The sequence below is a fragment of the Lutra lutra genome, chromosome 1, assembly GCF_902655055.1.
Source record: "Lutra lutra chromosome 1, mLutLut1.2, whole genome shotgun sequence".
NCBI classification, from domain to species: Eukaryota; Metazoa; Chordata; class Mammalia; order Carnivora; family Mustelidae; genus Lutra; species Lutra lutra.
Genome location: NC_062278.1, coordinates 122,377,398 through 122,393,635, shown reverse-complemented (window position 1 = coordinate 122,393,635; position 16,238 = coordinate 122,377,398). Strand labels below are relative to the sequence as shown.

Below are 16,238 nucleotides of genomic sequence, written 5' to 3'. Positions count from 1 at the left end.
CGTGTCTCATTCCCTTCTCCAACACCTTACACTTTTGCACTAGCCATTGTCAGAGACGAATATCCTAGAAGGAAAATAAAATCCAACGATCTTTGCAAATCCTGCAGCAGCTATCGGCCGGCCGCATGGTCAGGCCAGCAGCTAGCATCCTCCAGCTGCCTGCCCCCGGTCCATCCCTCTGAGGAGGAAGGAGCTCAGTCCCCTCTTCCAGAGAGTCAGCCCAAGGGAACAACCCCTCCTGGCCTAGCTGTGCTCCCCGAACTTTGATGCCCTTGGGGTACTTTGTTCACTGTTGCTCTCAGAATACCTCTTTCTATCCCTCTCTCTGCTGGCTTCATTTTACCTGGAGCCCAGGCCTCTCTCCTCAGCTCACCTATACATCCCACTACCTGACTCTCCCCTCCCCCAACACATAGTGCAAACCCAACATCCAAAAGCAAATCCAGGATCTTCTCCCCAAACCTGCTGCTTGCCCCTCCCAAGGGCTCCTCCCTACCATCTCCTGTCACTAACATCTGTCAATTCGATTCCCTAAATACCTCCTTGGTCTGCCACTTTCCACATCCCCACTGTCACGATTCTAGTCCTGACAGTACCACCTCTTCGGCCTCCGGGCCCCTGTCCCTGCCCTAATACAGTCATCATTCCAAGGCCATCAGTTCACGGTTTAAACCTCTCCAATGCCAGCCACTGCCACCAAGGATCGAGTCCAGCTCATCTCACAAGGGCCTTTGAGATCCGTCCCCAGCTCTCATCCCATCTTTTTTCTTTCAAATCAAATGTGCATTGTGAGCACCTGGGAAATTGGCTAGAAACACAGCTCCTGGCTGTCTGGGGCATGCTGATGCGGTGGGGCCCTGCCTCACCCTTTGGAGGGGGCTGTTCTATCCCCCACACCCAATGCCTTTCCATTTCTGTAGCACCAGCCTTCTGGCTTCAGCTCTTGACTGCCGACTCTGGTACCTTCTTCGGGAAGCCCTCAGCTCACGCATCACTAGGTCCATGCTGGGCTCCACGCCCCTTTGAGGCGGTTGTGTGTCAGCACTCATCAGAGGCATCACGACTGCAACATGCAGACCCCACAGCAAACTTCCCGGGGACAGGAACAGGGCCCGTTTTGTTCATCATCTGTACACCCAGTGCCTAGCACGGTACCTGGTACATGCTTGGAAAGCTATTAAAGGAATGAGCACAGCTCCTGAGGATCTCTGTTAACCTGAGAGTTCCCCAGAACGCTCCACCCCAGCTCTGTAACTCTGATCCTGGGAGAGAAAGCCGTGGAGCTCGAGTCCCTGTGCAACTTTCCATGAGAAGGAGCTGCCTCCTTGCTCTGTCACCAACTAAATCAAAGCTGTTGGGTGCTGAGCCTTCCACTCTAAAGAGACTGAGACTGGAAGACATGAAGCAGCCCAGTGAAAGCATCGTGAATCAAAGCCCGAACTTGGAAGCCTGCTGGGGAACCAGGGGCAGTGCTGGGGAGGCTGGCTTCCTGACTGAGCAACCCACAGACTGCTTCTTCCCCAGCCTGCCCAAGCCCTGACCGACTCCTGGCCTGCTGAGCCTTCCTTTCACACCGGCGTAGGGGAGGAGGTCGGCATCCACAGAAGTTTCCAGACTGCTCCATCTGGAGGTACAGGAGGGCCTCTCCCATGAATCAGTGAGGCAGAAGCCCTGAGCAAAAACTTAGGAGATATTTACAGGGCCTGAAGTGTGGGTCTCTCTGTGTCAAAGGATCTGAGACAATGGAAAGCAAAGGAGAATGAGGGAGGTAGCAGCAACAGCCTTGGGTACATGGAGGTCCCTGGGTGTCTGCTTCTCTAGGGACATTTCCCTTTTTAGGTAGCTAGCTAAAAATAGACATCAAACCCTTTGCAGTTCCCAAAATCAGCATTAACTTTTCAACCACAGGCTCCTGAAGGTGACGCAGGCTGGGTGAAGGACGGAGGGAGCACTCAGGCACAGGGCTGTGTCAGGGAAGGAGGGCAGCTGTGGGGACCCAAGGAGGGAAAGCTGAATCCCACTGCCCTGCACTTGGGCAGACGCAGGCTCTGGGACAACCCCCAACTTCCTCACCAATGGCACACACGGGGCCTCTTCCAGGACGTCCTTATAGACAGACCTATGGAGGATTATGGGTCACTTCCCCAGAATTAACATCTCTGGGCAAATTTCCTAAACACATCCCATCGTAGCGAAGGCTGTCACACAAGAAATTCCAGAAGAACACTATTCTTCTTGTTATGGCAAACACTCATCCCCCAGGACACAGAACGCCAGGATGGTTGTGCAAGAGGCACCCAGCATGGCCAGGACAGCAGCACCAAAGTCCTCCCACTTCATGGGATCACGGGAGACAGGGGAAGACGGGGGAAGGAGCTGGAAGCAGCGGCCCGGGGTGGGAGGAGGGGAGTCACAGGGTCTATGCATAGCAGGGTGTGGGGGTGATATTAGGCACTATCCCTCCTCACTGAGCAATACTTTGGTAGAGAGACACTAGGAGTTGGTGCCAGCTTTCAAAGGCATGTGTGGAAATACCCCAAGTTTTCTTCCAGGAGGCCCAGTGTCAAGCAAATCTTGATGCCAGATCTCAACCTGTCCAGCACTTCCTTCCATCTCTTTGAATCCTATTGTGGCTTAACACTCCCCATCACTTTGGGACAATATTTAAAAGAAAGGTGGGATACTGGGGGAATCTTTCAGGAAAACTGGGCACTAGTCTGGACATCCAAAGATGCTTTCAAGTTGACCTGACTTTTTTTTTTTTTTTCAAGATTTTATGTATTTATTTGACAGAGAGAGACATAGCAAGAGAGGGAACACAAGCAGGGAGAGTGGGAAAGGAAGAAAACAGGCTTCCCGCCAAGCAGAGAGCCCAATGTGGGGCTTGATCCCAGGACCCTGGAATCATGACCCGAGCCGAAGGCAGATGCTTAACATCTGAGCCACCCAGGCACCCCAAGTTGACCTGACTTTTGGTTTTGGAGAGACACACATACGGGAGGCCAAGGCAAAGGTATCTAAAAGCATAATCTGGGATGGTCCGTCACTGTACTGAAGCCAAAGTGACGAATGTCAGGCCAATGCCAGGCAGGGAATACGAAGGGGTGTCCAGTTTGCATCATCCCCAGATCCCAGAAGTACAAGAGAGGCAGGGACCCTAAAGTCCGGGAACTCATGAATCTATTTGAAAAATCAAAAGCTTATTATTTCTCTACCACAGGCTAGGCATGGACATTTCAGAAATGAACAAGCCCTAGTTCCTGTCCTTAAGTTATCAAAGTATCCTATGCTCATTTATCTCTTTTCTAAGAGACCATCAGCTCTACAGACTGATAGGAGGAATCCCTGAGTCCATTACCAGCAGGCACTGCCGTGTCTGTATCCTCCAGAACCAGGTCCGAAGTCCTATCAATGCCTCCCTGACACAAAACACTATGCAGCTGGCCTACCTGAGGTCTGGACCTTTGCTTCAAGCCTCCTCCCCATCAGGAAGTTTCTGCTACCGTGTAACACGAGCCATACTCACTGAAGCTTCAACCCATTCTACAGCAGATGATTTGAAGGGGAGTCAGTGGAGCTCATCTGAACTGTGTCACTCGACAAAAACAACAACAAAGGCATTTCATTGAATGGACTGATGTCAGAGCTGGAAAAGCCTGGGCTCAGTTGGAGACAGTCCCCATCTGACAGGCCCAGAGACAAATGGCTTTGACAAGGCCACATGTTCAATCAGAGGCAGAACCAAGACATTTGTCCCTTGCTTTCTAGCCTAGTGGCTTCTCTGGCTATGTCTTGTGTCTGAACACCGCCCCAGAACCGGGCATAGTAAAGGGGCATCTGGAGGTCCAACGAGGATGCTTCCATCTCCCCGTGCCTACTCAACTCAAGCAGTCTTGGATGCATCTTCCCTCGGCCCATGCACTTCTTGTTCTTTCTCCAAAGGTAGGAGGCAATCACTCTGGACTGGAAGAGTGGATGGGAGTGTTCCAGAAGTGTGACAGTAAGTTCCCATCGAGAGGTAAAAAGTAGCATTAATAGGAAATCATGACAACTGACAAAAACTGAATATAGACCATGCATTAAATAGCAGTATGGGTTTAATGTTAAAAGTCCTGATTTTAATAACTGCATTGTGCTTATGCTCTTAGGAGATACACAATGACATGTGTGGAGATCAGGGGCATGATGCCTCTACTTTATCCATACATGGTGTATGTACATTTAATCTATATGACGTATGGCGAATATGTGAATATAAACATAGCATATCTATATCTGCATGAAAACCTGATGAATGGTGAATAAATTCATATGAATACATACAAAGGGACAACGGAACAAAACATAAATAATTGGTGGATCTAAGTAACAGGTATACAAGATTTCCTTGTACTATTCTTGTAACTTTTCAATAAATCTGAAATTATACCAAAATAAAGTCATAAAACACATTCCTCTTGGGAGGCTTGGGGCAAACACCCTGACAGGTCTGGGGATCCCAGCGAGCATGGCAGGGGTCCCCCTCCTCGTCCCCTCAGCAACCATGTCAGCAGACCCCTGCCCTTGTGGGCTGGGGGGAACATGGCCGAGGTGTGTGTGGACAGCATAAAGTACGCCCGTGAGACTGGCAAGCACAAGGCTCTGCAGCAGGAGCGTGGATCAGGGCTGGCCTCAAGGTTCCAGATCTTAACAGCTGTCAGACCCCAGGTGGGACCATTTAGTGCTCTAGGGCTCAGTTTTGCTCCTCTGTAAAATGGGAACAACTAGTCATCGCTCAGCTGAGTGAGCCCTGCCTGAAGTGACAGAGCCTAGGCACCTCACCTGACACCTGTCATACGGAAGGTGGGGGTGGGGTGCCGCACAGGTGCTAAGTGAGCACCTGAGTCGGTGGGGGCCGGGGGGGTGGGTGCCCATAACATTCCTTCTGGCATCTGTGCAGTTCCTCCCTCCAGCGTTCTAACAATGTTACCATTGCACTTCAACCACACCACATTCCTCTCTCCTTCCTAACCTGGCCCAGAGTTCCCCTCATTCCAAATCACGGCAAACTGCCACTCCGCGCTCCTGGACTTGGGACTTGGTGTCTGGCATGTTAGTTGTACTTCTGTCCATTTCCTCCCATCCCGCCGCCTGGGTTGGCCAATGGACTTGGTTTTCCCCTCACGGTCCTCAGCAGGACTCCTAGTGGCTCCCAGGCCACTGCATGGACATGGGCTGTCTACCCTCATACCTGACAGCTCTCGCTCAGGACTAAACAACATGGCTGAGGGCGGGGCAGTCATGTGGGGAGGGATCTGGCTATGATCTGTTTGACAAGAAAAACACTTGGCCTTCCCTTGGTTACTGGCAGCAGAGATGGATTTCCTAGTTAGATTAGGTACTTCCCAGTGCTTGAAAAAAATGAACACACATATACAGCCAGAGCTCTCGGGGACAGGAGACTCTGGGCTTTTTCATGGGATCAGAGACATCTGGGATGAGGGATGGCTATGCTAAGAGAAAAAGGCAAGCTGCAGAGGTGTCCAGAATGCATGATGTATTTACATCTTATATGTAAATGCTCAGAAAAAAACAACTATGAATATAATTGAGGAAGTGAGTAGAACTAGGGGTAGACAAAAGAGGGCTTTCATGTGGTCCGTGGAACATTTCTATACTTTTTAGCATGTTTAAGGAAGAATGCATGCATATTTAACGTATGTAATTAATAAATACTATAAATTATCCCAAAAAGTGAGAATATAATTGCAGGTGAAGGTCTAAAAGACACCATCTCCATTTCCTATCTCCGAGCAGCTGCCTTCTCAGGAGCCTTTGGGAAGGAAGCTCCATGGTTTTCTAGAAGCATCCGGAGAACTCGACAGGTTTCTGAGCACAGGTGTGTAAGCGGGTGGAGGTAACCAGAACTACTTTGCTAAAGCTTTCAATGCCAAGGGGGTGATGGGTGGGGGTGATGAGAGGCTGTAAGGATGGACCATTCAAAGTGGTCATTACTGTGCAGGCAGACACACTTTTCCAGTCCTTGGTGGGGTTAGACATCTGTCCTGTCCATAACTGTGACACAAAGGCTAGAGTTAAATTCCCCTTCTACACACAAGCAGTGTCTGCTGGAGTTTGTCCAGTCATGAATGTGTGTATTTGTGATAAGCAGTTTCCGCCAGCCCTGCCCCTCCCCCTAAGCAGTACCACTGACTGATCCCTACTCCCCACTCCCTCGAGAGGGGCAAGAACCTTGGCTTCCAGCTCTGCTTCCAGCATCTTGCTCCCTCCCTGAAGAGTGGAGACTGGGGGCTGGTATCAGAGATGGTCTGAGGACCTGGGCATAACGGGCCCCAAGGCAGTGCCACACTTAACAGAGACAGGAAAGGAGAAGCCCTCTGCTTTGCAAGCCCAGCAGTGCAGGCACGCCGTGCTTCCAGCCTGACTGACCACACGCCAGAATGGCCCAGGAGCTTGAACAAATACTGAAGCCTGGATCCTACCCTCAAAGATCCTGATTTAACTGAGCCGGGGTACCCCAGCAGCAGAGGTTTCAAAAGCTCTCCAGGTGAATCTAATATATAGCCGGGGTTGAGCCCCCATCACAGAACTGGACGATGACAACTTGATCGCCCTCCCCCGCAGCCTTCCCTCCTCCAGCACAAAGGCCCAGCTCTCGGGACCCAGCTGCTCCCCGTCTCCAGCCTGTATTCTCCTGCACGACTCTCCGCTTAACCCACACCTCACTTCCCCCAGGATCTGCCTGGAAAGAGTGTCCCGGAGCTGAGGACAGGAGGCCACTGGTGACCCCGCTCAAGCTTCCCGAGCTCCTGCTTCTGCCCCCAGGAGGGGTGAAGGATGGACTCAGGCCCCTATGTCACAAGCACCCCATGCTCTTCTAAGATCCCATTTTCTCATAACTCAAAGAGCACGGGCCCCAGTCATTCTCTTGGAAAACAGAATCACCAACCTGTTCTTACAAGGTTTTTCTTACAATTAGGCGTGCATTTCCAGCAACTCATTAAATGTATGCTCCTGATCATCTGAGCTCCTCATTCTGGTTAAAAATCCATTGGACATTACAGTTCCAGTTCAGCTACCCCATGTGCAGAAGGCTGAGCTCCCCGCCCAACCCTGACAGCTGGCTGGTATGTGTATGGGGAACCCAAGCTCATCATTAGTAACATAAATATGTAGCTCAGAAAGGAAGAGAATAAAACGAAGTCACAGAACTCAGCCTTGTCACGGAAAATGAGACTCAGCCTTTGAATTAATCAAGCTCAATCACTTTGCCCTATTAGTATGGGTAATTAAGAGACTGCCTTCTTCTTCTTCTTCTTCTTCTTTTTTTTTTTTTTTTAAAAACACAGAGTGTATGGGGGAGGCGGAAGGTATGACTGGGTGGTGATGAGTGTGAGGCTCACTTGTAGGGACAGCGGCCACGGGTGGTAAGGTCAGAGCTATAGCTTGGAAAGGTCTACCCGGCAGGAAAAACTCACCTGGGAGGAACTGGGAGAAGGAGTCTTGGTGAGAAGTACTGAAGGCCTGAGGGAGGTGGCGAGTGGATGTGGACGTGCGGAGGCTGGGAGAGGTGGGCCGTGCCAAGTGGCCCCTGGCCTGGGCACCGGGACTTAACGGGGCTCGCCGGGGTGCAGGCAAGGAGGCCGGGGCTCTGACGCTGGCCCTCAGTGTTAGGCCACTGAGGAGCTGAACAAATACTTACTCTCTGTTCCTAGCACAGGGGGAAGAGAGCTCTTGGGCCTCCGGGCTTTCATCTCCGGGGCCTTGACATTCTCCTTGGTGGGAGCATCTGGAACAGAACAGGTAACCACAAACATCAGTTGGGTGCTGCCCTAGGAAATGAGCCGAGGAGGCATCTCAATAAAAAAAATCCCACCCTGACCAAAATTAGAGTGCCCCCCCCACTGCGTCCCGCTCCCCATTCCACTCTGGAGGCCCTCAGTGCCTGCCAGGGGCAGGGGGCACCTTCCTCCACAGAAGCACCAAAGAAGGAGCGTCCACTCCACTGCGCCTTATAAATCAGGTGGAGAGAGCACAGTCACCCAGGCAAGACAGGTGGACAGGCTCTCGTGGGAGCTAGTTCACACGTTCCCCTCTGTGGCAGGCACGTGCTGCCAGGAGTCATGCCCTGGCAGGGCTAGAGCAGAGTCGGTGCCCTCTGCTTACCTCTCTCCCCTCTGTTCCCTTCACTGGGCCTTCACTCACTCGGGCGCACCGCTCTGCATTTCCCAAAGCCTGCTCTGCACAGAGAGGTCCCTCACACAGGAGGAGGAGGGGACGGGACCCATGCCCTCGGCTCACAGCCTGAGAGGCGCCTGCACCTTCTGATTCCTCAGACTGCCTTCTACATGTGGCCACTGACAGACCCCCAGACCAGACGGAGGCCTCAGAGCAGGCAGCCCGCACGCCTTCCGGCCCCTGTGTGGAGCCTTGGACCCATTATGGGAGATTCTATACTCCTCGTCAAAGTAGACCCCACAAAACCCTGTGGAGCTGTCAGGGTAGACCTGAAATGGGATACGCATGGGTGCAAGATTCTTTAAGCTTCTCCTTCACCTTCCCCGTCCACATTCATGCCAAGTGTGGACAAGGCCAGGGGAAACTTTCCCTTGTCAGGGCATGGCGCTGGGCTGGGCATAAAAGGCCTTACCAGGCCTGAGGAGACTGGCTTCAGGAAGTTTTGGGGAAACCACCCAGGAACTTGGATAAGAAGCAGCTGGTTAAAGAGCTATCACTATGTTCCAGCATTTTCCCCAGGAGCATTTTCCCCAAAGGGAACGCTCTTCAGGGATGGCTGGGAGCGAGCCTCCCCCTCAGAGCCCCTTCCTGCCATTCCCTTTCCTGCTCCTGACAGAGGAAGCTCAGAGGGAGGAAGGAGGGGGTGGGACTTTCCAACCATGCTTGGGCCGCATTCCTGTGGCTTGGCTGGGGAGGATGGGCCATCTTGCTGTCCTGCCTCCTAGATGGGGCAGTCCTAGCTGCTGACACGTGCCCTCTCCCAGGCTGGCTCCTGGGGGGTTGCGGGGTGGACACAGGTTGCACAGAACTAGGGCCTGGGGACGAACCCTTTCCCAGCACATGGACTCCTGATACTCCCATCTGGATGCATTACTCCTTCTAGATGGTATTTGTGTCTCTTTTCTGCCCAAGTAAATCCCCCGACAAAGAGTCAAGCTTCCTTCCTAACCAAAAGCCTGCCCACTCCCAGCGACAGCTGGGTAATCCAGGGATAGAGGCCTGGTGCAGGCACCGTCCAAGCTCACCAGCAGCTCCGAGGCACACGGGCCTCCGGGGCTGGGGAGCCTATCTCCTACGGAAGGAAGTGAGCCAAAAGCTGTACACATGTCACTACAGGAATGATGAAGCGTAGGCCTTAAGAAGAGCTTCCTAGCAGCCGGTGTATGACAGGGAATGGTCCTGAGGGGACAGAGCCACAAGAAGTCCTTTCAAGAGCACTTGATAACCTGGCCCCCTTCCCTCCCTCCGTTCCTCACTGTTATCCTCCTGCCACCTCTGTTAGAGCAAGAGGAACCCCAGGCGGTGAGTCAGGGATCCTGCCTTCTGCCGCTGACACTGCCTGTGTCTGGTCTCCTCAGCAGGTGGCCCATATGCCTGGTTCCATGTGCATAATGGATGGAGGAGCAGAAAGTCCCACGGGGAGGGGATGGGATGATTTCACTTCCTCACACTGGGTGTTTTCCCCAGGCCTAACGGTCATTCCCAGCTACAGAAAAATCCTCAGTACACATTTGTCAACTTCTGTGGTCCTCAGCGTGGGCTGCCCATTAGCAGCACCTGTGCCCAGGTATCTCACTCCCCAGATCCTGGTTTCATTGGTCTAGTTAGGGGCCTGGGTGTCAATAAGATCCAGAAGCTCCACAGATGATTTTAATAGGGCACTTGTCTCTCTCTTCAGGCCATGTGTGTGCACATGTGTCTATGTGTGCGTACGTATGTGTATGTGCCTGCATGTTGAGAGGTGGGGATGGGGCCCAGGGAGGGTCTCGGGGACTAGTCTAAGACACAGGAATGCCGACCAGAGCTTCCCCTGATGTCTGCAGATCATGCCATACTCCAGGGCATGGGGTGGGTCTAGGATTCCCTTGTTTAGGGCCCTCCAATCAAGACCTGACAGGCACCAAGGACAATTTACAGAGAGCTGCACCCCAAAATGTGTTTGTTTCCCCCTTTTTCAAGGAAGGGGGGAGAGAACCAAGTGTGCACAGAGTTCTACCTTCCTCGGCTTGAATACTCCCTTTGCCCGTCTTTCTTCTGGTGAGTTCTGGGACCTCACAGGAGGGAGATAAAGAAGGATCAGGGTTGTTGTTTTAACTGATGCACAACTGGAGGCATAAGCCAGCAAAGGATGAGAGGCCTAGTGCTCCTGGGTCCCTAAAGGGATGAGAGACTGAGTTCCCTTCTCCCCTCACAGGGTTGTGTTGGCCTTCACCTCTAAGCATCCTTAGAGCACAGACCCAGAGAGGAGGGTTCTAGTTTTGGTTCTGTCACCAGCAATCTTGGGATCACAAGCAAATCATTTCAGCCACTCTGGGTCTCTATTCCTACATCTGTACAAAGGAAGTAACACCTATTTTCTCTACAGCACAGTGTTAAGAGACTCAAAGGACAGAATGTATCCAGTAGTGCTCGGGAAAGGAGAAAAGTGGATCATTTACCTACTAACTCATTCCTCCTGCTTACCACGTTTCCTCACCTCCCTCCGAGTCTGCTTTAAAATTCTCCGCCTTCCAGGGGTGCCTGGGTGGCTCAGGGGTTAAAGCCTCTGCCTTCGGCCCAGGTCATGATCCCAGAGTCCTGGGATGGAGCCCCACATCGAGCCCCACATCGGGCTCTCTGCTCAGCAGGGAGCCTGCTTCCTCCTTTCTCTGCCTGCCTCTCTGCCTACTTGTGATCTCTGTCAAATAAATAAATAAAATCTTTAAAAAAAAAAAAAATCTCCGCCTTCCAAACGCCCTGGCTGACCAACCCCCACCCGCATGATGCCCATTTCCCGCCTCTGCGTCTGTCCTCAGCTTCTGAGTGCTGGCCTGACACTGACGTGTGAGTACACTACCCTGTCTGTGCACTGAGCTTTGTTTTTAGAAGTTCTGTGCACTCTATCTTTCCATCTGACCATGAGGAAAGGGGCTCGAGTTTCCCTTTCAAGCCAGGCACACCCCCAGACTTGGAGCACCCCCCCACCACGGGTGGGCCTGGCCTCCTCTTCCCTTGGCAGTCCTCCCACCCCGCGGGGGCTGTGCGAACACCACAAGCCACTAGCCCTCCGTGAGAACAGCAGCCAGGGGCAGGCTAGAGGGACCGTGTGCTTAATCAGAACCAGCTTTATGATTGCACGGCTGCCCAGGGGATAAAAATAATAGTCACACAAGTCTAAGAGCAGCTTGTATTTTCTATTTTAATCAGTTGGTGATGAAACCGGACTCCATTTCTAGATCGGGGCCCCACGGCTGGAGTCCATGGCTGGCCTAGTTGTGCCCCCAAAGACGGATGGGGGAGGAAGATGGCAGTATGGAGAGGTGGGGGGCCTTGACATGGAGTGGAAAATGTGTCCTTATATGGGCAACGGCTCACCCCTTCCACTCCTGGGCTAGCTCCAGACCCAGCCCTCCTTCTGTCTTCTCCAACAGGCCGGATCCCTGAGACACAAGCCCAAGGAAGGGGGCTTCTAGAAGGGGGTCCCAGCTTCCAGGAGCTCCACGAGAGGGCAGGGCAGAGGGGCTGGCCTCCTCCTCTGCCCGAGGGCAGGCAGCAAGCTGGCATCCACAGAAGAGAGGGTGCTCCAGGCGGGAGAAAAGTTCTCTGGCTCTGCTGTTGGGGTCCTCTGAGCCCTTGGGCAAGCTCCCTGACCTTTTCTGAGCCTGACCTTCACCAGGAACACAGGAATCACACCCCAAATGAGTGAATGGGCTGGGTTACTTAGTTGTGCCTGGCACGATGCTACATGCTTTAAGTGCTTACTTCAGGTTGAACCACAGCTTTGGCAATACTCAAGTGTCTTTGGCCCACCGGAACAGCAATTTTATTTAGTTCAGTCTAATGCATGTTAGCTGCCAGTGACGACCGGAAGGACAAATGTGAAAGTGGGAGCAAACTTGTTACTATGGCAAGGACTCGGCCAACGAAAGAAGGATGCATCGAAATCTGCTCGGTTAAGATCAGAGGCACCTGACGGTCGTGGCCGCAGGTGGCGCGGCAGTGAGGCTCCAGGGCTCCTGTTTAAATGCCCAGCCAGGGGCGCCTGGGTGGCTCAGTGGGTTAAGCCACTGCCTTCAGCTCAGGTCATGATCCCAGGTCCTGGGTTCAAGCCCCACATCGGGCTTTCTGCTCAGCAGGGAGCCTGCTTCCTCCTCTCTCTCTGCCTCTCTGCCTACTTGTGATTTCTCTCTGTCAAATAAATAAATAAAATCTTTAAAAAAAAAAAAAAATGCCCAGCCAGCTAGTCATTAGCTGTGTGGACTTCAGCAGGCCACTCAGTCCCTCACGCCTCAATTCAGGCTTTTCTACTGTCACCCCACAAGCCCCCTTGTCACAGTTACAAATCACCTCTGGGTTGCCAAACCCAATGGCCAGCGCTCAGGCTCACCTTACTCTGCTTGGCAGCCACATCCGATGCACTGATCCCATCATTCCTTTCTTATTGAAGTGGCCACCGTTTGGCTTCGGGGACACCGCTTTCTCCAGGATTTCTTCCTATCCCACCATGCCTATTCCTTCTCGGTCTCCTCGGCGGACCTCTGTCCTGCCCTCCTTCTCTTCCTGCCCCCTCCATCCACATCCACCCTAGGGACCTCGGTCAATCCCAGGACACTCAGTGGCCTTTTGTGTGGACGACTCCCCATCTCCTGCCTCCAACCCCGACCTCCTTACCCAACTCCAGGTTCATCTAAATGCCTGCCTATGTGACATGCCCACCTGGACATCTGAGGGACATCTTACACTTCACAGGGGCAAAATTCTTCATTGCCCCGCCCCTTATGTGCCCATCCAGAAAGTAGTACCAGTGTTATCTGTGCTCCTGTATGAAAACCAAGTTGCCTCTCACTTCCCTTTTTTCTCTCCACTTCCAATTCATGAGCAAATCCTATCAGCTCTTACCTTGAGAATAGATTCTGAATCTGATCACTTCCCCCCTCCTGCATGGAGTCTAAGCCTACATCAACTCCTGCCTGGGCCATCCCAGCAACCACCCAGCTGGTCTCCCTGCTCTCCCTCTTACCCATCCTGGGTCTGGTCACCGTGGTCACCTCTGGTCACAATGTCCAGAGCTGGCCCACCACACTTAGAATAACGTCCAGTCTCCTGTCACAGCCCACGGCCTTGCAGATCTCACTGCTGCTCCCCCTCACCTCACTTCCCACCTCTCAGCCGCTGCTCACGGCTCAGCCCCCCAGCCCTTCCTGCTTTTGGGAATGCATCAGGCATAGTCTCCACTCAGCACTTCTCTCTCACCCTTCCCTCTTCCTTCCAGACTCCTTCTGGCTTCTTCAGACCTCTGTTCCACCGTCACTTCTTCAGAGAGGCCTCCCAACCACCCTCTCCAACAGTAACATTCCCGTCCCCACACCCTGCTTAGCTTCCTTTGTAGCACCTGCTACTGCCCGAGATTAGATGATAGACCTGTTCATCTGTATTACTGTCTCCCCCTTACTGAATGTAAAGTCCCTGAAAATAGGAATCTCCTTTTTGTTCTCTGCTTTTAACCTAGCCCCTAAAGCAGTGCCTGGCACCGAGATGAATGATGGCCCACTGGAATGTCACCTCCTCCCACACATACGCACAGCCCTCCCTGGTCACAAAGCCCTCAGTCTCAATGGTAGCCGAGGCCAGATGCCCTCAGCCAGGGTGGTTGGGGAAGGACAGCCTAAGCTGCCCTGTCCTGGGATTTTGGCCTACGAAGAGTTTTGCTTCCCCACCTCTCACCTGGGTCTGAGAGGGAATGGGCCACTCAGGCCAGGTTCTGTGTGTGGGGACAGGACTGGGGACAGAGAGACAACCAGGCGAGCAGCCCCCTCCTGTCGGCCCAGGGCAGGCTGCAAGGAAGGATGGAGGGACTTCCCAGCGGGAAGGGCTGTGACTAAGGGAGACCCACATGTCTCAGAGCGTGTACACTGACATGTTATTCACTAGACAGCGAGGCCATGCTGGGTGGTGGAAAGGGTAGCCTCCAGACCCAGACACACCCAGGTGTGAGTCCTGCAGAGGTAACTTATGTTCTAACTCCCTGCACACAATGGCTCCAAGCACACGGGCTTTGGGATCAGAGACACCCAGAGTCGTCCCTCCACCTCCTGCCCTGTGAAAGTCAGTGTGACCTGGGAAAGTTGCCAGCCCTCGCCGAGCCTCAGTTTTCCCACTGAGGGATACCCTGCCCAACTGTTGTATAAACTCCAAACGCACGAGGGTCTCTGGCCACAGCACACCTGGAAGGTCAGCTCTTGGGTGAGTTTTCTGGTAAGTCCTTCCCCACTCCGGGCTCAGGTGGTTTTTGGGTATACATTGACACTTGCCTCCTGCTACACTTGGAAGGAGCATGGGTGGGACCAGAATTCAGATAGTGCAATAGAACACCCTTTCCCTTGGGTAAAAGACCCCCACAGCACGATTAAGAAAGCCGGACATGATGAATTATAAAAGCTACCGCCCTCTGTCTTTACTATCAATGGGAAAAACAGGAGTACGGCTAATACGTCGGCTAATGAACCAGAGTCCTCTTTATGAGGCCCTGAAATGTATCATTGCATTGGCCGCAGGTGGATAGTCTTAATGGTGTTTGGTGCCCTGTGAGTGATAGCTCGTGACCATCCGGGGCAGGGCCGGCGTGACGTCAGCATGAGCTACAGCCCCCTCCTCTAGTTGAGAGGGACCCACTGCCCCTTGAGAGGGATGCAGTCCTATCCAGAGGCTGAGCAGGCAGCTGGAGTTGAAGAGAGACAGGGAGACCCCACAGCATGAACGAACTTGCAAATTCAGTTACTCCCTAGGCAAAGAGTTCTTCCATGTACTTTAATGTATAACTTCTTTGGAGAATTTGATTTAAAACTATGGGCTCTCTCTTCAGAAAAATGCTCTAATCCACAAATGCACAAAATTCTGTATATCATTTCAAAGGGTGCATGGACTGCCCCCACCCCCGGCTGGGATCTTTAAGTAAGGTACAATGGCCTTGGGGAGCAGGGAGAGCTGGAAGGATCAGGGGATGGAAGAAGAACTCCTCAGCCTGGCTGCTGGCTGGCTGCAAGGTAACAGGGAAACTACGTCCTTTGTCTAGAGGTGGCTCCTGAGGGAGAACTAAAGCTGGACAGGGTAAGAAGGCCACCCACATGTGGGGCACTAACACATCTCCTAGTCCAACAATAGGGAAAAGAGTGGGTGTGAAGGGGGCTGCCCTTTTTCTCTTGAAAAACATAAACCAATTAACTGAGAGTTATCTCAGCTGGTCTCCCTCCAATCCCTTAGCTGGCTCTTCTCTTAAGACCCAGCCCCTAGTCCACAGCCCTAGGCCAAACTAGAGATAAATAAGGGTGATCAAGATTAGGGAGAGTACCAGGGAATCTGGTAGAAGGAGACCAGCCTAGGGGCAAGAAAGTCCCATAAGTTACAGAATGAATTCCCCAAACCTTAAAAAACAAAACAAAACAAAACAAAAACCCAGATGTATTCTATAGGGAAAAAGAAAATTTTATTTTGAAAACAAAGTTTGCTTTTAAAAATAAAACTGTCTGCTGTTTCTCAAAAAGGTGCTGACATTTCGCAGATAAGGAGAATGAATTACTATCCTTCCTTTAGCTCGCCATGTAAATAGGACCCGAAGAGTCCAGGGATTCCAAAAGCAGATACCCTCAGGAGCAGGCTGGGCTTCCTTCTTAGATTGGTCGGATCCAGCAAGGGTCCCAAGTGAGGGCTGGTAGAAACAGGCTTTTGGGGTCACATTCCCAGAAACACTTGTTTTTTTAAACTGTGGCATCTGTCTTAAAAGAAGCAGGAATCTGACCTGGGAGGGTGACAGCCAGGGCACACACAGGAGTACTGGACAGCAGCAGCCCGCCCCTAAAGCCGAAAACACAGGTTTCGAGCCCCACTCTGAATAGACCATACTCGGATTTACCAAATCTGCTCTGGAGACTCAGAGCCCTGGTGACAAACCCAGCACTGAACTCCAGGGAGACCCACACAATCCTCTACCATCTCACCTTTGCTGCTGGCTACTGACTACTGAA

At 52.4% G+C, this 16,238-nt stretch overlaps 1 protein-coding gene across 4 annotated transcripts in view; it reads right to left on the bottom strand.

Annotated features, from left to right (window-relative positions):
• MYLK (myosin light chain kinase) overlaps positions 1 to 16,238 on the bottom strand; it is a 202,616-nt gene that overhangs the window by 56,732 nt on the left and 129,646 nt on the right. For all 4 annotated transcript variants that reach the window (XM_047735204.1, XM_047735185.1, XM_047735196.1 and 1 more), the window contains exon 18: positions 7,703 to 7,789. In XM_047735204.1, the coding sequence (XP_047591160.1) occupies positions 7,703 to 7,789 (87 nt within the window). The remainder of the gene's footprint in view (positions 1 to 7,702; positions 7,790 to 16,238) is intronic.